The following is a 25,399-nucleotide window of genomic DNA, read 5'->3' as shown; positions in this document are numbered from 1 at the left end:
AAAAATAAGAAATAACAATAAAAATAATCTATGATAAACGACATTTTATAGTTAATGTAAATTATGTGCTTAGCAACGTTGAGTAAAATTCTTTAGCCTCTTTAATCAATTGTATTTTAATTGCTCACAAGAAACATTAGCTGTAAGCCATAGTAATATGTCGAATTATATTCTCGATTAATTATTAAGAACATTAAAGAATAACAAGCATTCTGCTAAAAAAAAAACAACTCTACATTATAAAGAAAAGTATAAAATAGATTTCAGTGTAAAATCGAACAAATTGTTAGCAATAATAATAATCTGGCTAACTTAATATGTAAAATACCAAGGAAAACCAAAATTGATAAATATAAAGTTTAATAGCACAAGGCGTAAATATCACAGCTCTCGATGTAACTATGTCACAACTCAACATTTTATGGAATGTAAAAATTTACTTAGAAAAATGATGCCTGAAAGAGTAATTCTTCATCCACCCCACACTCCCGCACTTGCCTGGCAAAATAATACACGGTCAAAAGAAAAACAAAACAAAAAACAAAAAAAAAACAAAAAAAAAACAGGAAAAATATAAGGCCATTTCCCCGCCGTTACGTCCAAGCGTTTTCCCGCAATGGGGATACGAAAAATAAAAAGAGAGTGCAGAAACGGGCGGGGGCAGCCCGCACGCTCAAGTAAAAACTTTGTAAGGATTGAGTATGCCGTTGGGATCCATAGCCCTTTTCATATTGCGCATCAACTCGATCGCCGACTCGTCCTTACTGTAGCGCAGGAACTTGGCCTTCTTGAAGCCGATCCCGTGCTCCGCGCTGATGCTGCCTCGCATCTTGGATGTGTACTCGAAGATGAACGGCTCGAGCCGCGCGTTTACCTTGGCGTCGTAATCGGAAGTCAAGACCTGCACGTGAAGGTTCCCGTCGCCTGCATCGCGGTGAAACAAAGAAAAGAGATTGCGATTTGCTGGCGAACCCTAATTTTCTCGGCTTTAATGGCTGGCCCCGGCGGATACTCGACAACTGATCTTATAATTGTTACTTAACAGCGATCAACGTAATAGTGAGGCTAAGGAAGCTGATACTTGTAAGTGACGATCTTGAAATTAGAAGATCGTACAGATCATATTCTACATTAATACTTTGTTAATGGATCATTTACTTGCTATTGCAATTTTTATATTATATGAAAATGCATTCAAAAATGTTTTCGTTATATATATATATATATATATATATATATAAATATAAAGATCGATGTTACAATTTGCATTATAACAATGTCAAATACTCAATCTAACGTCTATATTTGTATATTTATTTATTTCTTTATTTATCTTAACATTTATATCTTTACAATAAATGTACATCTAATTTTAGTAGCATTGTTTAAAATAGACTAAAATTTCATACATCATAAATTGCCTTTGCGTTTAGAAATATATTATCAAAACATAAAATTACCATTTTCCATCCCTATAATTGTTAAAATCCATAAATTAAAATATCCATGAAAATTCGTTTAATTATTGATATTTTAGGACTAACGATAAAGCTGTAATCACAAATTACTTCATAATAACAATAACTATAATAACATAGACAACAAAAACAACAAAAACAAAAACAAAAACAACAACAACAACAACAACAACAACAACAACAATAATAATAATAATAATAATAATAATAGATAGATAGATAGATAGATAGATAGATAGAAGAAAGAAGAAGAAGATGATATGGAAAAAATATTAAATAAATGCATAAATAAAGAGCTCGTAGTCCTGCCTCACACATATTCTCCGTCACTTCAAAGACTTCGAGCACATCCTTTAAGCATGTAAATTTCATATGCGTGTAAAAAATTTTCTATTTGATATTCCGAAGCCACAAATGATGCTCAAATCAAATCTTAAATAATGTTTATGGCTATACAGAATACGACTTTTCAATAAAATATATATAGGGCTCGTCCTCTGAAGTAACTATCAAATTAAATTATTCCACTACCATCCTTATCATCATAATCTTCGCTTCTTTTATCTAATTTGACACATAGAGCTATTGTAATATCTAATGATTGGGAGGTGAGAATTTTCATGTTAGAAATACAAGTAAGGAGTGAAAATTTTATTTCAAATACATTAAAAGGACTATTCTATTATATCGAGAAGGTTAGGTGCATTATACTATATGAAAATAGATCAGATACGTAGGCTTATGGAATTTTAGGATAAACTAGTATATATATTTCGTTAATCCATGGTATTGACCTATAGCTTTGTGCCTTTGTTAAATACGAATGCTCGCAAACTAAAAATACATAAATATTAAATAGATAAAGGCATGATTCGTGTGACCGAACCAAAGGAAACGACTATACATTACAAGATTGATTAAAATGTTGTGCATGATCTGTGACACATGAACATTTTTTTTTATTTAATGATTAAAACGAATATCACCTATAAGTTTATGACTCTACCTGTATGCTTACTTAACGTCATTACTCATTTTAAATAGTATCAAAGGCAGGAAAAACAATTAATAAATGTCGCCATCTTCTTTCATCATACGTTTTTTTTGTTTTTTTTTTGTTTTGTTTTTTGTTTTGTTTTTTGTTTTTTTGTTTTTTTTTTTTGTTTTATTTGAATCAAGAGGCTTCCAAGTTTGCTATGCGATCTCCAATATAAATTCAAAGGATGTAGCATTAAGGATACGCTATAAAGTATTTGCTTGCCTGCTCAAATTTCATTCCCATCAAACAAATCATCTTCGTTGATTGTTGCTTACACAATTCAATAAATCTATGCCAATAAATCAACGCCCCGTAAATTTTATATATAAATTCATTTTTTAAGACAAAGAAATTTCAAATGAAATAGTATGACTTTTCGAAAATCAAATTAACAAATAAAGCAGCACGTATTTTTTTATTTGAAATAAAAAAATATATATATATAATAATAATAATAAAAGTAAAAATAAATAACTTAAATAATGCAACTAATAATTAATTTGAATATTTTTTAATAAAAAATATTTTTATTTTTACTAAAATCATTGTTACTACATTAGCTGAAGTTTTATATTAATCAAACTAACTTTATTCCTAAACGATATTATGAAAATCCGATTTATTCGTACGCAAGAGTATGTAAATGAAATTAGTGGTTGAAAAATTAAAATATAATTATAAAAATTTTAAAGCAACTGAGATGCAATATTGAAAAGGAAATTTATTACATTATTTACCAAATCAAAACAAGTTAATATAACAGCTAAAAGAAATTAATCCATAATTTATTACAGAAACTCGTTAGAAATTGCCCAATACGATATTTAAATAATATATTGTATCGAAAAAATTATATGAAATGTAAATTTCATAATATAGAAATGAAATTCATGTATTTCAAATTCGAATATAAGTACAGATTACAAACCATTTTATAAATAAATACGAACTTAATATATAATTTTAATTATTTATCAATGAATTATGTAGGATAATATTTTTTTAAAGAACTTGAATATTCAATAATTTATGAGTACTGTAATATTAAAATATTTCACGAAACTAGAAGTTACATGGCTCATTATAAACTATAACCACAATTAAAAAAAAGAAGAAGAAAAAGCTTTATCCCAATGCTCTAATGAATAATAATTACTTTTCTTATACTTATCAAAATTCTCTAAAAAGTAATAGTCTTAACTTTGTAATCATTGTTTTCATTTAAATATATACATATATATATATATATATATATATATATATATTTTTATTTTTTTTTTAATAAGACAGGTTTAATCTTTACATTAAATTATTTAAATCAACCATTAAACTCAACTAAATCATTTAACACAAAATATTGGACTAAGTTATATCTCACAATCGTTTGAATATATTTCTAAATAATCAAAGGCATTTATTTTTCTCTATCAGAGTCTAGAACCAATATAATTTGATATTTAACAATGAAATGACTTTCTATATTTATTTACATAATATTCTGTAAACTCAATACAGAAAAGACAATAAAAAAAAAAAAAAAAAAAAAAAAAAAAAAAAAAACATATAACAAATATTACAAAAATCTATCGTAACCGTGTGTTTATGATTTTTTTTTCGTCTTATATAATATAAGCAAACAAAAAGATTCGATAAAACTTACCTAAATGTCCGAATCCAGTAATATACCGAACGTCGCAGTCCTTTAAATGATCCTTAAGTACCGCAACAATCGAATAGAATTCCGACAGCGGTAATGAAATGTCATATTTAAAAAGATAATGCTCTTTGGACATCGCCTCGGCTAATCTTTCTCTTACCTCCCATATTTTCTAAGCATAGAAGCGAATTATAACAAACATGTATTCGTCATTTTTATGAATTTATTCACAATCTATAAATTACAATGGTGATAATATAATTAATTTTTATATACATAAAAGACCATGATTAATTTAATAAACATTTATATTTCTATAGGCTATTCTATTGTCTATATAAAAGCATAATTAATTTTGTATTCGGAGAATCCCCAGTACTGCATATTTCAAGATTTAATGGGCTTTTATTGCTTTCAAAAAATTTTTCATTCATATTTTAAAATTCTTTTTCGGTGTCATTATTTTGAGTAGATATTCTATATGAGTAATATCATTAGATCTCAAGTGATGTATTATTTATTAAAGTGAGTCTCTATCAATGTACTACTATGTATAATTCATTAAATTATTAAAATCTTGTTTTTGCATTTGAATTATACTACTAAAGCCTTAATATAGAAAAGAAACGTGTTTTTACTTAGTTAGCTAATATTTAGTTAGCTTTTAATTTTTTATTTAATAATAGAGAGGATATCAAATATATATGTATTTATAATCTAATATATAATCTCTTTTAATTTTTCTAATATTATTTATTAATTGGCAATTGTATGTAAAATATTATTCAATATAAAGACACATTAAACTTTATTGATAAGTAAAATTAAGTGCTATGATAAAATATTAAGTATACTACAAAATACTTATTAAATCACTTCCTACAATTACCAAGTTATTTGCCGTAAACCTATGGTTGAATATTCTCCAAACTTATTTCTAAAACTAAGCACCAATAACAATATCTTGTATTGCGTTTTATGGAATATCATTATATTTAAATTTTCAAGAAATTTATTACTACATTAAATTTCATTTAAAAAATTGCCATTAAATTATAGTTTAACGTATACATGCAGTAGAGACTTCGATATTTTCCAAATTTGTGAACTCGTCATTATTGAATATCATTTTAAATATTTTAAATCACGTATTAACATAAAGGCAGCACTTAGTTGATTGTAATATTTAGTATTTATTTGATTAAATAATCATAATTTTATTTCAATAATTGTTCGATAATCGAAAAATAACATTGACAAGTATAGAAATTTTATTTTAATCAATATGTTAATATGCAATTATTCTGATAAACTATTTTAAGTCTGTAAATTTCTTAGAGCAAGAATTTATTTTATAGAAAATTTAAATGTTTATTAATAAAAATTCTAAATTTCAGCCTATTAAGTTAAAATAATTGCATATAATATTGTAGTCGACTATAAGTTAATAAATTATCTATTAATTATAAAAATTGAAATATTCCTATTATATACTACTATAAGAAATTAATGTGATATATATATATATATATATATATATATATATCACATATATATATATATATACACACATATAGTTATTTATTATAATATAATTATATATGTTGAACTGCATAAACTTAATACGCAATACTGAAATTTAATCATAAGATCTTGTTTTAATTTATTGCAATTTAAAGTAATAAACTATTAATAAGAAGAAAATAATATATAATGATATATGTGTTAAATTAAATAAATAACTTCTCTAGATATTATGAGATAATCCGTAAATGTTTCTCTTAAAAAGCACAATTTTTAATGATATTTTTATTTAAAATGTTGATATATCGATGATGATGCATAACGTTGTGAAAGTCTTCTTTAAATTAATTAAATACGAAAGGGCTTTATATATAATAATATAATTTTTACTATAATTATATTATAAACATACTGTTCACCAATTGCATATTATTTATTATATACATTTATCTTATTATTTCCTTAATTGATATATTCCATATTATTAAATAAAAAATTAAAAGCTAACTAAATATCTTTCAAATAAATTGATCATGGTATACAAAAGTTAATAAACTATTAATATAATAGCATAATATAGTAAATATATATATCATAAAATTGAATGTAAAATTTAAATGATCACACTACTCGATTTTGTAACTAATATATATATATATATATAGAGAGAGAGAGCGAGAGAGAGAGAGAGAGAGATACGTGCTTGAAATTACTCTTACGAATGTTAAATGATTGCCATTGAATAAATAATAATAATGCCATTTGAATGCTTGGCGAACATAATACATTTACGGATAACGATAATAATAATTGAATCAAACTTTCTAATGAAATTCTAAATAAAATAGCCACCCTTCGTTTTATAAACTATGGATAGTTGAAGGATTCGAGTATCCAAATCATCGTGAAAATTTATATACTCTAATAGTCCAATTTGGAGGTCAGGTAAATGCTCGTCACAGTGCACCAACCTGAATTTTACTGGGATCGGATGTAACAGTACCATCGTCGACGATACCCAGCTCCATGACCTTTTCCAAGAAGGCCTTAACTTTCTCCTCGTCGTGCGACAACTGACTGCCAGACGTCTCGATCAGCATATAGAAATCATTTTCACTGGCGAGCGGATTCTTCAGTCCTAGGGCTTGCTCAGCAATATCCATCGATACACGGTCCATCATTTCGCAGGACGAAAGGATCTCGCTGAGTTCGCCCTTGGCCAGACGATACGTCTCCAGCACTTTCTTGAAATCCCTCAGTCCTATTGTAAAGGGAAATTGTTGTCGGAGAAGTGTTTCCGAGGCGCGCAACAAAATGGCACGGGCATGCATTATTTTTATGCCCGTATAAGGCCGCCGCATAGCGAGGGAGATCCCGTCGGTTGCTGATAAACTTAGTTGGGACTGGGCGGTAAAGAAGAAGAGTGGATTCAGGGTGATTATCTTGAACAAGCACTAGGTAAGATAACGATAGGGTGGTAGAGTAGTACACCCAACGTTCCGTGCAGTGCTCGCCTGTATGTGTGCCATATGATTCTCAGTTTACCAAGCAGCTTAGATAACAATCACCAACTGCACTTAGCGTACTTTACGGCGGAGTTTTCTCAAAGTTTCTAGCCTTTCTAAGTTCCTATAAAGTTAAGTCGGCACGTAGAGTGTGAAAGGCGCTCTTAATTTTTTATCTTAATACATCGAGTACATCGGCCATGGCCTTTATTCTTCTTCTTATTTCTCTTTTCTCCCAATCCGAAGCAATCTAAATTATGTATAAATTTAGCGCACCTTTAAGGTTCATCGGACGCACGTGTAAGAGTAAATGCCCTATGCGTTATATTCAAAATGTGCAAGATCAATTGGAATGTACGATTCTCAAATTTAAAGTAACTAATTTACATAAAGAGGATAAAAATGCAAATGCAATATTTCAAATGTAAGTGTTTCAAACCTATAACAACGAAGGAAAGCTTAGAAGTCATGATTTAAGCGATAACTCGGGGTTCTTTATGGCCCTTTAAAAATAGCTATGTAATGCTGATATTTTATTCGCGTTATTTAGCTTATTCGTCCCAAGGATGCGTTACATCAAAAGGATGCTCAAATAATTGAAAGATATATGGCAATGAAGCAATGTTCGCGAAATCGCTCATAATAATGCTTATCAGTTGAATATAGTCGACTTCTCACGACGATCTTAATAAATTCCGAGTAATTTACAGTGCGAATGATTATGCGAAAATGAAGAGAAAAAGAAATAACAAAAACTAAACGAAAAAAGTGTCTCGATATAAAAGCAAAAAAAAAACAGAGCAACCGGACACATTTTCATACGTTATTGTGTTAAAGATACGTGTAAGAGGAGAGTGACAAGCGGCGTATTACACAGCATTCCAATAACATCCGAAATAATCCGCTCGGAAAAACAAACCGCCTCGGCTAATCCCACTCGCCCCTTCAAATAATCGGATACCTCCTTGCCTGTGACAACAAAGAAAGCCATTTCCCCGAGGGCGCGCAACCTAAGAGTCAGACAAGCTAAATACGAGGTCTGGAAGCGTCCGGACCGATCGAGTCGCCGCGTACCCTGGGCGTGGTAGTGGCAAGCGTAGGAGGGTGGGTACAGCGACGAGGCGGCGAGGGGAAGGAAGCGACATCGGGGATGGGCCGCGAGTCGCACAATGCGCATCCTTACCTAAAAAAGCGACGTTGATGGCCTTGGGCAAGTTGGGACACTGGATGGCCAACTTCGTCACGACACCGAGTGTACCTTCGGATCCGATGAACAAATGCTTTAAATGGTATCCGGTGTTGTCCTTCTTCAGGGTGTTGAGACAGTCGATTACGTTACCGTTCGCCATCACCTGTACACGCAATGACGACGTCATGAGCAGCCGGTCTTGAACGCCGTCGATCGTTAGATCTTCGGCGTTGAACGGAATTGCATTGGGAAGTGAAACGAAGGCGTCGAATTTTAGGGAATTGGGTATCGCTAGTGGGACGAAATGTAGAATGGCGAATGGGGGAAAGGTGGGAAGGGATGGGGCGGAGGGACGGAGGAGGGAAGGTAATCGATGGCTCCCTCGGTGGATACATCGGCTTCTTTCTTTACACGAACGTTATCTTAACTATCGGCTCGTTCGTTTTAAAAGCCTTTTATAACATTACCTGGATATCGGGAATTTTAAAAGGAATTGTTTCTTATCTACGCGCCATGTTACAATCACTGATTTCGACAATTTGATATTTTTTGCAATCTTAAACCAGTATTTCAAGCTACTGGTTATCCAAAAAAAAAAAAAAAAAAAAAAAAAAAAAAAAAAAAAATGCACCTGACTCAAAGCCTTACATCCCTTCAAAAGAAAGTTCCCCCATTTTACATTTAATTTGAATAGATTACCACATTCTGAACTGCATTGTGTCTGTGAGTATTTTGCATCCGCAGAATTTTTAACAATAGATACATTGTATAACGTTGATTAAAGAAACCGCTTATAATATTATTTATAGTAAATAATACATTCCATAAAAAAGTTTTCTTTCCTAATAAATATGCTATTTAACACATAAATACTCGCTCAATCTGAATGCGTTTAACTATTCAAATCACTATAACGCGTTTTTGAAAATACATATATATATATATATATATATATATATATATATATATATATAAAGAGAAAACTTACAAATATTATTTATTTATTGTACAATTCATGGGGCAAAAAGTTCGAAAAGACGCAAAAATTTGTGTATTGCGGAATAATTCATAAGTTAAATGTAAGATAAGAGTATTGCGATACAAATTTGATCTTGAAAATCGTGCTCAGAAGACAACAACGTAATTAGGACAAAGGGTAATTAGATCTACGCGTTCCGGCTATTTTCAACTCAATTTCAATTAAGCGGAACTTTGATCCTTCCCTTAATAATATCACGTGGAGCTCAACCGCCACATTGAATGTAATAACGAGAATAAATGCAACGATAATAACCGAATCCGAAATAAGCGCCAATAACTAATAATCCCGTCCCATCCCGTCCCATCCCGTCCCATCCCTTCCCGTCCCTTCCCGTCCCTTCCCGTCCCTTCCCCACCAGCGTCCAATGGCTCCCCCCTCTCCTAGCCTTCCTTCCGTTCCTTGTCCCACTCATTTCTCCCGCAGTGCAGGCGACGACGAGCAACTGGAAAGAAAGCGAGACGCGCGAATTATTGCGTAACGGATACGTACAAAGGGAAAAGTCAGCGTAAAACGATCGATCATGGGGTCTGGCGCTACTGAATGCTTACGGCTTCGAGTCCCAGGACATTCCCGTGCAGATTACCGTAGCGCAGTAGACGCAGGCCGCCCGCGTTGGTGGACACGTTGCCGCCAATCAGGCAGCTGCCCTTGGCCCCAAGGTCGATGGGCATCATCAGGTCGCGGCCGCTCAGATGCTCGTCGAGTCTCTGTAGAACGCAACCGGCCTCGCACACGACAACACCTGCAAAACACGTGGACAGTCACGCTCCCGATAATATGTCGGGGGGGGGGGGGGGGGGGGGGGGGGGGGGGGGGGGGGGTTCGAGGCTTTGGCTTTTATATCGCACGGACTGGCTGTCCTCGAGAGAGATAGTCGCTTTTTTGGGAAGGGCTTCCCTCGGACCTTTGACCCGGTCTCGAGCAACTTAAAGGCCGAATATTTGCTCGCTCCGTTCAAGGCAAATTAAGCTACTTACCGAGCGGTAGTCCAATCAAAGAACGCCGCCACTTTGCATAAGTCCCATCTCTCACTCTCTCACTCTCTCTCTCTCTCACTCTCTCTCACACTCCCACTCTCACTCTCTCTCTCTCTCTCTCTCTCTCTCGTCGTCGTTATGACGTTACGATTGCGATTGTGACGCTTATCGTGTTAGTATCTTCTCGTCCGTGTACCAGCTGCATGATCGCATCTTAAATTAGGGCATAGCTATCTTGTGGGATAATCGAGAGGTCGACATTATTTTAAGTGCTTGCAAAATTTTACGATTTCAATGGTATGCATTGAGTGAATAAAGCTTAATTACACTCGGATTCTTTTACTTAATATTACCAATAAATCACGTACTTTATCGTCATTGCGTAACTCTAAAGAAATCGAGTTATTCGCAATAAATGAATGTTTAAATGAGCGCTAAAACACTTGATGCGAGCAATACCAGACCTTCTTGATACAACCTACAGCCCTTTTATCATTTGCTCATCTTCCACATTAGAAATAGTATTTACAAAAGAAAGGTCAAATCTCGCTCATAACTCGACTTCCTTGCTCTAATTTATCTTAAACAACGATATTTATATTTATATTTATATTTATCATAGAACGTTTATTTAAAAAGGAAGTTTATAATATAGCGATAATGTTTAATAAAAGTTCATCTTTTTATTTTCTTATTTTTTTTTTTTTTTTTTTTTTTTTTTTTTTTTTTTACTACACAAATTATCGATATAAATTATATGGGCAAAATTACTATTCGCTTGGTTTTTAAACGGCTATTTTACATTTTGTCAATTGTTTTTCTTTTCATTCGTCCCAATGATTTTTGCATTGCAATTTTGGAAATTCTCAGTGTGAAATGCTTCGATGTGCTCCAAAGGTTTATTGCAATCTAAAATAAAATTTGTCAATTTATCCTACTTCGGCAATATACGTCTCATTTTAATTCGCAAGTTGCATTCAAACTTTAATATGACAACTTCTTACAATTTCACAATAATTATAAAAAAAAAAAAAAAAAAAAAAAAAAAAAAAAAAAAATATGAAGAAGAAGAAATTTTACACTTATATGCAAATAATTGTTTACACGCGCACAATGTATCCAACGATATGATAATCTCTACTTAAAAAATGGCCATAACTTAGACATTTCGTATTTACAGTTATGCAAATAAAACATCTTATATTCCGTATGCATCATTTCTATAGCACCGAAGAATACAAATGTTCCTAATTCGCGTGTCAGAGTCTTTATATCGAGCAAAGCCTTTCCTTGTTTCGATACGATGTAATTATTCAAATGTGCCTGTAAAATATAATTCAGCTAAAATAAAGACTCGTAAAAGAAAAACTATTTAAAATTTTTAAATATTGTTGGCTACGCCCAGTAAAATGAAATACATGGACGTTACAGTAACTAGAGGCGACATTTTTCTTTTCTTTTCGTTTACTTAAAAACGCTTACGAACTAACGTTGAGAGGTGGATATTTAGGGAAGACATTTTTACCCAATCGAAATACCTAAAATTGTGATAATTTCACTTAATGACACTTACATATTTCCACTGTTACATCTCTTAATAATTTATATCTGCATAATAAGAATACAACGTTCAAACGCAGTTCCATTCTCCAATATTTGTGTTTTTATCACATCTTAACTTTTCTATTTCTAATAATGAAAAAAAAAAAACAAAAACAAAAACAAAAAAACAAAAAAAAGAGAAAAAAAAAAAGAAAAAGAGGAACATGGATTGTGATGTAAGTTAAAAGTGAAATGAAAAATTTTTTAACATCCATTTATTAATATAATTTATATAACACGTTTGCTTCCCCGGCATATTCTTCTTTATTCTCAAACGCAAATATAGAAGTCATTGATTTTATTGACCTTTGCTTGCCTTCGTTCATTATGGAGTAAAATGAAGCTCACAATAAAGATAGCAGTATTAGATTACTTTAGATACAATCTAAATGTACATTTGGAATCGCCCAAGCAACCAAAATGATATTTTCTTATTGAATTTAGGCCAATACGAAACATTGATATCAACTATTAATCTCTACTATACTATACTATATTATAGAATAAGAATATTAAAGTTTTAATTAAGATAGTAATAAAAAGATATTCTGCAACATTACCTTTCTTCATGTTTTTTGTTTTTTGTTTGTTGTTGTTGTTGGTTTTTTTAATTTTTTTTTTTTTTTTTTTTCACATAAATATTGATAGAATTAATGCAGTAGATATTTTAATTAAACGTAGAATACGAAAAAAAATTAGCCACCTATTGAAATTTTCATTAAAAGTTTTTTGAATTTCGAATAGGGAATTACTCGTTTCGCGTGCGAAAATTATTTGACCCTAAAACCTAGAAAATTTTAAAAGTGGCAGTAGCTTATTCTGGCGAAACTATAACTAACCAGTCAAATAGTAAATTAACTTTTTCGTAAGGTTGAACTGCATCTCTCAAAACAGGTGCTTATAACTATTTATTTTTTAAGATATTTTTAAGAATAGCAACTTTTAAATAGATAATATAAAAAGAGTGAGCACGTGAGAAAGCTCATATTATTATTGTTGAGCATAATGAAAGGAAGGCCAACTATATTTCAAGTTCATAATCCATAAATACTGCTAGGCCCCCTAGTCTTTGTTGAGCTTTGTAAAAAAATTAATAAATAAATAAAATAATACCCACTTTAATTGAATATTATTATTATTATTATTATTATATGATATTATGGTATTAAATAAACTTCGATCCAATTGTCCAAGTTGATCAAATGAAATATCTAAAACAATTAGTTAAATCAATCCCTTCGGATACAAATAAATAATAATTATGCTAAACTTAATTAATTTATTCATGGAAAATACTAAATTGGATTAAAATATTAATTAAAATTATATCGCCTGTAACAGAGCATACTTAAATACTCCGGTATACGAAGGACTTTCCTTATTCGAGAAGCAATTTAAATCTCATGATTGTGTTATATTCTAAAAATGTCTAATATTACGTTAGACATTTTCGGAATAATCCAATCTCGTTATATCACTCGTTATATGAATTTATGAAATATAAGTAGTTATTCATTACGAATATAATTTTAATATTTATACAATGTTTATCAATTTATCTCTTAATAATAATAATAATAATAATAATAATAATAATAATAATAATAACAATAGTAATGTAAACGAATGCTTTCTAATTTATTTACAGGACGATAAATATGTCTTATTGAAAATAAGAGTTAGCGTTTATAAAAAAAAAAGTAGACTATTGTAATAGCTTGGCAGCAAAATTTTCTAAGTAAGGGTCTGCTGAAATTGAGAAAACCAGAACTTAAATATACCCGTGAAATTTCGCATGAGAGATACTTCCGAAGATAAAGTGCTCGAGTTGAAGAAACGAAACTTCTGTTTTACACGTCATTATAGTCTCTATAGTTTGCGGCAGAGTCCTCTAACAGTTACGACCTATTATCTTACGATTCGACACTAGTCGAAAATCCTTTTCGAAATCACATCTCGCATTCTGATTTTATCGCCGTCGGACTTTCACCCTGTCAACATTTATTTCAAGTTATCCACATTCCCCCCCTTTTCTTGTATTCCTTCTCACCACTTCGACCCTTTCGTTCGACTCGCTTGCGATCCTCGGTAAACGAGAGAGAGAGAGAGAGCGAGCGAGAGAGAGAGAGAGAGAGAATCAAAGTGATGAAGAGAGAATGTGCGTGTGTGTGCGCGTGCATGCGTGTAAGGGAGAGAGAGTGAGGTGTTTGCGTAAGAATGTACGCACGAGAGAGTGTGCACGAGAGCGTGTGTGACATTGATAGATGAATGGATGGATGGATTGGAAGAATAAATTGATGGATGGACGGATGCGCGTGCATGCGTGTAAGGGAGAGAGAGTGAGGTGTTTGCGTAAGAATGTACGCACGAGAGAGTGTGCACGAGAGCGTGTGTGACATTGATAGATGAATGGGATGGACGGATGGACGGATGGATGGATGGATGGACGGATGGATGGATGGATTGGAAGAATAAATTGATGGATGGATGGATGGATGGATGGATGGACGGATGGATGGTTGGATAGACAAACAGATCGATAAATACAGAGATTGGATGGGGCGAAGAGACAGCGGTGGCGGTGAAGGGGTGGGGAGGTGGGGCGGTGGGGCGAACCAGTTGAATAAAGTACTTTGAGGGAGGGAGCATTGTGGCCTGCGCGTAAAATCTAGATTACCGTTGTTATTATGAGTGCAATTAAATGCAGTGCGAAGAATGATGCATTCAGAGGCGAATAAAGAGGATGTACCTTTTTTTTTTTTATATAGTGAATGATGAAACGGATTTCCGTTTAATGAACGTCTAGCACCATGATTTCACCGTCGCATGCCGCTCCGATCCTGCTTTTACGCAATAATTATCCCAACAATGCCCTTATTTATATGAATTTTCTAAAATTACTTCTTATTATTATTAGGAATTGCATGGCGATGTCAGTCGACGATTATCATCTTATTTTATCATAAATAGCAACCATAATTTGGAGTATGTATTTTGGAAATTCAAGTTCGTTTTTCAAATTTCTTTCGCGCATCGGTGTAATCGGACACTCGGAGCAAACCGTTTATTTTTACATTTAATCTTCCTTATTCATCTAACCTATCATCTTTCCTTGTAAATATTACGTATGGGTGATTATATGGTGAGTAATTAATTACATATTCACTTACAAGCTTTATTGATAGGTAATTTGTTGTATGCGTAATTAGTAATCGGGCATACGAATCGTAAAACCTGTAGAATTATTAAATTAAAATGTAACATAATTATTTTAATCGGCGAGCGACTTAAATAAATTTAAGGTTAAAATGCGTATGAGGCAACGGATGAGTATTTTTTTTTTTCTTTCAAAAATACTTGAATATCAAGAAGTCGTACAGTTGGAAGCATCAACTAATTACAAAAATTGTAGTCTAAGCAAATATAAGTGGCGAGCGCGCGAGCGCAAAAGGAAAAAAGTGCGGTGAAACTACAAAAGCAAAAATCAGTAAAAAATAATGTAAGCCACATCTTAGTTTGCCGAGTTCATGCTGTTAGGGCCGACCTCGACTAGACTCTTTATTTCTTTTTATGGCAGGACGCTTCTGCACTACACTGACCGCTTACTAATGCTCGCGTGTTTATTTTATTTCTGGAGGCTGGTGCACACCAGGTATCCTTGACTAACTCACGCCAAACCGACCTGACATTCAACCCTTTTTTTTTTATTCCAGACTTTAAAGGACGAATTCTCCCATAGATTGTCTATGCCGTTATTAACTTTTCAAGTGTTCTTATCCTTTGTAATAGAATTTCTAATGGGGTACAATCAAGAAAACTCGGGGTATTTTCATGATTTATGCGCGCTCGTGATATTGAAATTTATTGTTCTGTCAAGTGTTATATGTGAAACATAAACATAAATGAAAATGTAAGGCATGTAATAGAGTTGTTGTCTTACTCTAGCCATACTTCAAATACACATGAGAATAATACAAAAATCTAAAATAGAAGATTGCTTCGGCATAGCATAAGACAGGCTATTTTCGCTGTCGTTATATAACTTTTGCAACACCGTTAATGCAGCATAGACAAAACGATAAAACGAAATTTACTTTAGTTAATACTTTACTGCTTTGCTTGAGAAATACAATGATAAAATGGTCATATTAAATGGTCCGCTGCCTCATAGCCACAAGCTAACAAGAAAATATTTTTTTCTCTGCTAAGACCGTAATGTTACAAATTTCTCATTACAACTTTCAATTCAGTATGTAAGCATTACATTTAATAATTTTACAATGCTAAATTTATATTATAATTTTAAGTGTATCGTTTTACCGTATACAAATTACTTATAATTAATGTTATTTATGCTAATTTGTAAATATTGGTAACTATTGGTAATAATATTGTTATAAATATTTGCTACGTTGTTTGAATTTTTTTTTTTGTATATTAATAAATATTTAACTTTATAAATGGCTGCAAGGAGCGTGTAAAAATCATACAAAATTTCGTAACTCCGTGAGGATTTGCTAAAGAAAACTATTTAATAACTTTGATAAATGACGTAAAATTTGTATACATTATGAGAATTTTGAAAAATTCAAAATTTCAAAATTTTGTCGTGATTGATTGAAACACAATTGTATTAAATAATTCTAATAAACAAATAATTATTACCAACAGAGTCTATAATTATATAATAAAAAACTATTAAAATTACTTCAAAGTATATTGTGTTTAAAGGACGGTTATAAGAAATTATATCAATATAAGCTATTTGAAGTAACTGTTACATCACCATTAAAGTGGATTGTAAAAATCATTGCACAAATATCCTACTTCCCTCTCTCTCTCTCTCTCTCTCTCTCTCTCTCTCTCTCTCTCTCTCTCTCTTTCTCTCTTACTCTGTGTATATACATATACATACATACATACATACATACATACATATATATATATATATATATATATATACATGTGTGTGTGTGTGTGTGTGTGTGTGTGTGCGTATGTATATAACGCAAAGATATTGTTTTTGTTCCTTTAGTTAAATGCGTTACAAAAGTCTGGCGTTTTTTCATATCTGTACTGTTACATCACAAATTCCATGTGACTCAACGATAAATAAATTTATTTTTTTGATAATCGTGAAAGCCAGACGTATATATAAAAGTGCAATATTTACTTTTAATAATGGTGTTGTGCGCTTTAATTAAGATAACGGAATGAAATTTAAATGAGATGGAGGAGACTCTTCAAATGACAATTCACTCATGAAGGTGAGTGAAGGTCTTGTATATCAGCCCATCTCTTACGCGTTTATATACATACACGTATGCACATATGTGTGTACACATATTCATGTATGTGTATAAGGCTTATCTGAAACGGATGTTGGCGAGCGCTTACTGTGACCGGTGTATCTTGTTTATTCGGTTTCCCTCATAGTTCGTAAGACTTCAACTAGGCCATGAATAAATACGATTTCTTTCCTCGTCCGGGGCTACAGCGACCCACGCAACTCCATCTGAAATTCACTCGCGACCATCCATTAATTAAAGACAACCCTTTATCGATACTCGGTAGAGGCGCCTGAAGATGCATTGGCAAGCAGTACGTAGCCCCTCGGCGAGGGTTGGGGCAATGGGTCGAGGGTCCGTGTCCCGAGCGCGACTCACCGGCAAGCTCGTCCGTGTGTATGATCCGATCCATGAGGCGCATCGAAAGGACTATCTCGTCGAAGACGGGCACGCTGCCGCCCACGAGGCTGGTATTGCCACTCTGGGGACAGAGGGCGAGCCTCCGTTCGTCGCAATACCGAAGTACAGCGGAGACCTCCTCGGTGCTCCTCGGCCTCAGCACGAGTCGACTCGATCCTGCGGGCAAATAGCGAATTATAGCGAGAGATGGGACGAGAGCGCCAAGTAGCGATTGGGTGGTGGTCAGGGGGCGGAGGAGGGTTCAGATACCGTCGATCGTCGTCATACATCAGAGGAGGCCCTCCTGGGAACAACAGCGCGTGGCGCCTAAGCGCGTCTCAATTTATCTGTGGCGACTCCGGGCCGAGGAATTCGTTCGACCGATCGTCGTTCCTGGTACGCAGGTATACACCGAGGGCCAACCGATGAAACAATCGCTCATCCGTCACTACGTTCCAGTGAATATTTCGAAGCGCGTGGCCTTTTGAGCTTGACTGCTGCGCGAAACTGGGCCCCAATTCCATTTATTTATTTTTTTTTTTTCGTCCGACATTTCGTACGAAGGGAATTGACGACGCTTGCCGTACTTTCTTTTCCAATCGTTGTCCGGTCGTTCGCACTCTGGTGACGCTCGGCTGGTAAAGCGGAGCTCTTCCCTAAACACTTTTAGAGCCAATTGGCTAGTGATGTGCGTGTTTTGTAAACGGTAGGCGCGTTTGTTTGTAGGAGGACTATGGGTGTGTTTATTCGGTGGGTCTTTTACATGGAGCACGGATGTACGTATCCTTCACGGTCGTCGCGTGCAAATTGATAAATAAAGACGTCCCACATTGGGTCAGAGAGATTCGAGATTAACGAGCCGGAGATAGGACCTACAGCTTAAAAAATTTAAACAAGTCCTCCCATACTAAAACGTAAGCTTACATTGTTAAAAAAGACAATCGTACGATTTCAATTCGCTGCTACTTTATTTGAATGAATAATACAACGTCTATCCTATCTCGTATTAATTATCTAAATTCAAATGTGGGACGTCCGAAATATCTAGGGCACCTTCTTTTCATCTTCTTTTGTTATAAAACTAGCACGATAAAATATGGTTGCTCGTGAGCTGGGTTCAGCATACAAGAAGTTCATATAGTTATCTTGGCCAGGTCGCAGGGACCTTTTTCTTTTATTTATGAAACCACATTTTTATCTATTCTTTTCGAAGAAATCTGCGAGTTAGTTTTGCTTTTTTTTTTCGTATTGAAAAATTCTTTTATTGAATTGTTAAGCATCGTATAAATGCATTTACAAGATACTCTTGTATACCAGTGGTTATGGTGAATGAAAATTAAAAATTGTGAGTCTCTATGCGTTACTTTAACAATCACTAATAACGTATTAGTGATTTTATTTTTATAACATAGAGTTTTGGAAATTTTTTTTTTTTTTTTTTTTTTTTTTTTTTTTTTTTTTTTTTTTTTTTTAATGAAACTATACGCAAACGATAAATAAAAATTCAGCTTTTCAATTATCTTTTTAATTTTATACTGACCATTGATTTCGCGTTTTAAAGAATTAATTCAAGATGAATGAACGGGGATATAATTTCTATTAATATACATTTATTTCAATATAAGAACATCACCTTTTTTTCTAAGCTTTTTTCTAAGTTAAACGTATTAACAGCTAAAATTGGCCTGTGAATGTTCATATACACCTTACCCCGACACTCGTGTACAAAAATTACTTTTCCTTCGTCTCTGCTGGTAAACAAAGCATTTATAAAAACGTTTATAAAAATGAAATGAAATTATAAAATGCTTGTAAGCAAAGAGGTCATAAAATATGCTCTGCCAGGTTTGACTGTCGATAAATCTTGGTTTCTTTAGTAAATCTGTACCAAAATTTGAATTTTAAAAGTTGCAAATTATCGAGGGTTATTTTGTGACGCTCAGCAATAACGAATTTGAGCTTGTATTTTAATTAATTATAAAGTCAATTTGAAATAGACATAAATCGAAGGGCACCTTTTTATTTTAATTAGTTCGGAGAATAAGATCAATAAGATACGGCGTGGAGTCCGAATACCTGAATAGAAATATTTCGCATCTACATTACCAACCGAGCATCGGGAACAAAATTTAATTTTTTTACGTTTAATTAGTTTTACTCGATGTTGCTCGATATGTTTATCACTGTTGCTTAATACTTACGCCGCATGTAGAAACATTTGCCATTGATTTTCTGAAATTCGTGGGGCACGAATTGGATTTGCAAAATTGCTCGTTAAATGACGTGACGAAGGAAGAATGACAAGGTAAGTTTAGCTATTCTTAAAAGTGTGTACCAAACCACGAAAGAAGAATGACAATGACGACGAAGCGGCTGTATCGGGACGTTCACCAGCTCGTCGTGAGCCTTAAAGTATCGATATGCAATGAAGTGGGAAGCACTCGACCTAATTGATCCAGCGGGTCCGTCGAAAGCTAACCTTTGACGATCTTGAGCCAGTCGACGTTGTAGGCATCGCACTCTTGGGAATCGGTAATCACGCCTCCGGGTCCGAGAAGCTTCTCGAAGAAGGCCACGTGAGTATCGTTGGGCACGGCGTAAGAGCCCCGTTTGACGTTATAACGGAGGGCCGTCAGCTCGGGGTCCGGCCGACTGGAGACCCACCTTCGGAGGAAGCACTCGATGGCCTTCAGCCTCCGCCCCATGGCCAACATCATCTTTCTCAGCGTCTGCAATGGGAAGAGCCTGGGTTGTCATTTCTGTCACGCCCGCAAAAAAGGCCAGATGGCACGCGTCCCGGCGGTAGGTGGCGAACTCTTTGACGCTTCCCAGAACTGCCTGGACGAGTCGCTTTCCCATTGAATTCACGCTCGAAACGCACGCCGTTGGCTATAAACGCATGTTGTAGGGGAAGGATGGGAAGTTGGGTGGCCGGCGAAGTTGAAGGATGTCGCTAAAACGTTAGAGACGGCTCTGATGAATATACGGACGGAACGTTTGTTAAGAAATGAAGGTAAAAGGAAACTCGTAATATTGATGCAAACTCGTACGAGATATGCTTAGCGCGACTATTATCATTTTACAAAACTTTTATACTTAACAATTGCAGCAAGTATCAATGCCGGCTTTTGTGTATTAACGGATAAAAACAATACAATACAGTACTGTATATATATATATATATATATATATATATATATACGAAGTGTTTTGTATTGTTTTTGATGGACAATGATAGATAAATAAACAAATGTTTGCAACCGGATTTCCATGTAAATTATTCCAGTTAACTACCGCAGTCGAATTTAATCCCATTGTCAGGATAAATAATTACTCTCGGAAACAAAAAATATTAAAATTATTGCCCAAGGGTCGAGGCGATTATAATAAATAAATATTAATCTATAACATATTAAAATGAAAATAACACCGTGAACAAAGTAATCATTAAAATTTATCAATTTGAAATCTGCTTATGTCGCGTTAGTTGTGGACAACCGAGTTAAGTCGATGTGTCGTTAATTGAGGAAAGCGTAGCAACGTATTTATTCACAGCTCCTTCGGCACAGTAAAAGATTTTTAAAGTGGATAACGTCGACATTCGAGGTAATAATATATTTATATATTAAAATTAGGCCCGACCGTTTCTATATTTACGAAAAGATTAGAGTAGATGTGTCGATGAGAAAATTTATATTTTTGATATTTAGTAGTTATTTTTGTGCTCTCTCAAATCCATATATACTTACTTTTCTATTATATTAAACAGCGCCCTTAAATGATCTTAGTACTTATCTTTACTCGGCTATTAATTTCTTATAAGTTCCTTGCTGAAATATTTAAACAGATTCTATTTCTGCTTAATTAACTTAATTAACGCGAAAAGCTTAAGAATCTATAGAAATAAATAGGTAATTTTTAGTTATATTGCGCCATTTGAATATATTTATACTTTACCTGCATTATTTGCGCGATTCTTCATGAAACTGTTTGTTGTCTTCCATTAACTCTAAATGCATAATTTCAAATGTAAAGTTGAAGTATAACCAAGTATATATTTAGTAAAGAAAATAATAATCCTTAGTAATACGATAAGCACTGCCTTTAAGAAAATCAATATGCCATTTACAATAGTTCGAATGAAGAGTAATGGCAGTAGTCGTAGTGGAAAAAACAAAAAAATACATAAATAGGATAAAAAGTTATAATTAACTTTACTGTAATAAACAATTAAATTAGGGTATTCGTTTCAAGCATTTATAGGGCAGAAAACTTCAACCCTGACTCGAACCCCATGTGATTCAGCGTGAAAGCACCAAACGATACTTCAGTTTGACTTACAATACAACCTTCCATGAAGCCATTCGTTCGATATTACGTCATCACAGGAGACACGAGAACAAAAAGCAAATGTATGTTACACTCGAATGAAAATATAAATAAAAAATATTGATCGATAAACCGACGTTAATAATAAGAATAATAATACTAACATTAGTAAATGCAATTTTAAGCGCACTGTAAGAACTCTAAGTGTATATGATAATAACAACAACAACAATAATAATAATAATAATAATAATAATCGTAGTCTTTTACAGAAAACTACCATTGTACGTATGTCACATAAAAATCTCAAAAAAATAAAAAAAAAAAAACAAAAAAAAAGGTTATAAGATGCCCTCCTTCCACCCTTTAGCCTCGCGCAAGAAGCAATACAATGAAACGTTTCATGCCAGAGGAACAAATTCCTCAAAGACTGCGGGCGGAAGTAGTAGCGAGGCAGCAACTAGATTGAAGAAAAAAGAAAGGAGAAAGAAAGCCAAGAGCGCAATAGAAGCTCCTTCTTCCATGCGTTATCCATGCGGCATGACACGCGTGCCACTCGCTTGTTTCAAAAAAACCTCGACAATCCTCGTCCCCTCGCTCGACCCGCTCGCACACACCCACAGACAAGCCCGTGTCAGGTAATAAGAGTATAGTTGAAAGAGAGTAGACGATGGGATGTAAGTAAAACGAGGAAGAGAGAGGGATCGATGGTGGCTGAGAGGGCGGGAGGAAGGGAGAAGAATGGGATAGAGAGAGAGAGAGAGAGAGAGAGAGAGAGAGAGAGAGAGAGAGAGGGAGAGAGAGCGAGCGAGAAAAACAAAGACAGAGACAAAGAGAGGAGTGTACGATTACGTAAATTGGCCTACGGGTTTAAGCACGCAATCCCCACCCTTTGCGCACTTCTGACTCCACCCCAAGTGACGAGGGACAAGAAAAGCAAAGACGAGGGGTTTCATCCACTCAATTGCCGGCAGCAGGTCACTCGTCCAACAACGCCTGTTTCTCGAACCTACGAAAGCTGACCCCTCGTCCTCTCACTCTCTCTCTCTCTCTCTCTCTCTCTCTCCCACTCTCGTTTCCCCTGTTCCCCCCACCCACGAAAGTGGGCCGCTGTAATTATTTCCTTTAATTGCGACGACGCGATGTCGCTCAACCCCTTCTATCTCCCGCTCGCTTTCAATAATTCAACACCCAACCGCAAGACTCTTTCGCACGCACACCCTCCGTCCACACGGAATCCTCCTTTCTTCTCTCTGTCCCCATTCAGATTCCTTTTCAAAATCCTCGATTTTCGTCGTTTTGTATTGTTCATTGTAGCGGTTATTATTGTAAAAAATTGAAGTTTTCTACCAACTAAGTACTTTAATCATACGTGAATTGCCACTATTTTCTTTTAAAGCTTTAAAAGAGATGGAAAGTAAATTATTTGGCGATAATTGGCTCGAAAGAAGCCTGAAGTCTCGTAAACTCGTGCATTTGATAACCGATCATCACCAATAACACGAGCATTAAAATAAATACCTCTATCATGCAAAAAGTGGATAAAATGTAAGGGAGGTGAAATTTTACCTTATAAATTAGAAACAAATAAATTCTCAAACAATTAAAAACATGTACGTAAGATTTCTAGCTAAGATTATGTAGAAATACTGTTATTAATTAAAGAGATACTGACTTAGCAATTAAGGTTAATGTGCGATACAGTAAAGTGAGCCTTCAATTTAAATGTGCAAGGCAATTGATAAATGTTTTAACATTGACGAGAATTTCATTCATTACTGTTAATTACTATGTATTACAATTTACGTAAGAAAAATCAGCAATATTTATAAAATCACATTAACGTATATTTCTAGTTTTACAAGAGCAACATACTCGATGTTGAAATATCAATGATAATTTGAAATGGGCAATGCTGTATAATTTTTTTTTTCCAACCCTTTCAACTACAAATCTTCTTTATGATATGCGAATAAGATATGTAAATATAATACATTAATACAAAATATTAATAGACATCTATTTTTAATTCACATTTGAAATTTTCGATTGTTTATACGTCTACGTATTATGACAAGAGTACGTATTATTTCACTTATACCATTGACGCAATTAAACTTGTACCTTTTAACCTCGAGCTATTAACGTCTATCGGTTTACAAACCTGTTGAATACGGGTCACAAGAGGCATTATAATGTAAGATTGGAAGGACAGATTTGCTGTAAATGTGCCCTTTAAGTGTTGCGATCATCAATTTGTGCTCAATTAGTCTTTTTAAACTCTTAATTAAATTAATAGTCGAAATTTTCACAGCGATTTAAAAGTTATAATTAACAGCACGAAATCGTTTTGTACGCACAATTATTATCAGTTAAATTAATAAATATTACATACGACAATACACATTGAGTGGCATAGAGTAAAAATAAAAGGATCATTATAAACGTATTTGATTTTATCTAAATCTACAATGTAATTGTAAATATAAAACACGTATCTTTGAAGAATCGTCAAGAGCGAGATGGACCAGAAAAAGAAACTCAAAGGGACTTAATGTCTTGTCCCTGCGGGAGCCTGAAAGGATCAATCGGGCTGCGACGTCCTTCCATTACAAGTCATTCCCTTCCCCTCGGCATCGCGCCCTCGATAGCGGGATGGAAGGGAGTAATCAAAAATGCCGGCGGCCCGTGTTGGGTAGGACACGGCCCATCGAACCCTGGTAGTTCCATTTTCTTTTCGCGACAAACAACATCACCCTTTGCCCACCTCCACCCTCGCTCAACTTGGAAAGACACATAGGATTTTATATGTTCAAAGGGCCTCGTAAAACCAAGAGACTAGATTATTCTCGGCTTGAGATGTCCTCGAGGGTCGATGGTACATTTAACTCACTGGACCCGAATCAGTTACATACTTACACGACGAATCCTTGGCTATGTAAGAGGCTATGTAAGAAAGGAATGTAAAGTGATTTGAGAGATTGGAAAAAAGAAAATTAGATTCGTCTTAAAGATACCCTTTACAATTGTCTATTGTTTCTTGTGGATTCCATGACTAATGAGGCGGAAAGGAAAATCCAATCGAATACACTCAAACTTTGTATTATGAAACGAACGATGTCTTATTTATAACATACATTTTTTTTTTATTGCTTGAGCAATAATACTACTGGAAATGATTGCTACGTTACTTCGTAACAATTTATATTCCGTACTTTACCATCGACATTAATAAACTAGCATAAACTCGTAAATTCCACAATTAACATATCGAACAAAAAAATTTATAATTTGGTATGTACAATAATAACGACATACTAATAATAATAATAATAATAATAATAATAATAATAATAATGATGATGATGAT

General features: G+C 33.9%; 1 protein-coding gene across 1 annotated transcript in view; it reads right to left on the bottom strand.

Annotated features, from left to right (window-relative positions):
• Positions 1 to 585: 585 nt before the first annotated feature.
• D2hgdh (D-2-hydroxyglutaric acid dehydrogenase) overlaps positions 586 to 25,399 on the bottom strand; it is a 73,936-nt gene continuing 49,122 nt past the window's right edge. Inside the window, exons 2-8 of the mRNA XM_011501310.1 lie at positions 20,180 to 20,429; positions 17,680 to 17,877; positions 9,983 to 10,176; positions 8,387 to 8,555; positions 6,670 to 6,959; positions 4,178 to 4,346; positions 586 to 924 (exon numbers count right to left, since the gene is read on the bottom strand). Coding sequence (XP_011499612.1) covers positions 674 to 924; positions 4,178 to 4,346; positions 6,670 to 6,959; positions 8,387 to 8,555; positions 9,983 to 10,176; positions 17,680 to 17,877; positions 20,180 to 20,417 — 1,509 coding nt within the window. The 5' untranslated portion in view covers positions 20,418 to 20,429 and the 3' untranslated portion in view covers positions 586 to 673. The remainder of the gene's footprint in view (positions 925 to 4,177; positions 4,347 to 6,669; positions 6,960 to 8,386; positions 8,556 to 9,982; positions 10,177 to 17,679; positions 17,878 to 20,179; positions 20,430 to 25,399) is intronic.

The sequence above is a fragment of the Ceratosolen solmsi genome, unplaced genomic scaffold (genome assembly GCF_000503995.2).
Source record: "Ceratosolen solmsi marchali unplaced genomic scaffold, CerSol_1.0 scaffold3, whole genome shotgun sequence".
Classification (NCBI taxonomy): domain Eukaryota; kingdom Metazoa; phylum Arthropoda; class Insecta; order Hymenoptera; family Agaonidae; genus Ceratosolen; species Ceratosolen solmsi.
This window is presented reverse-complemented; position numbering and strand designations above follow the sequence as displayed.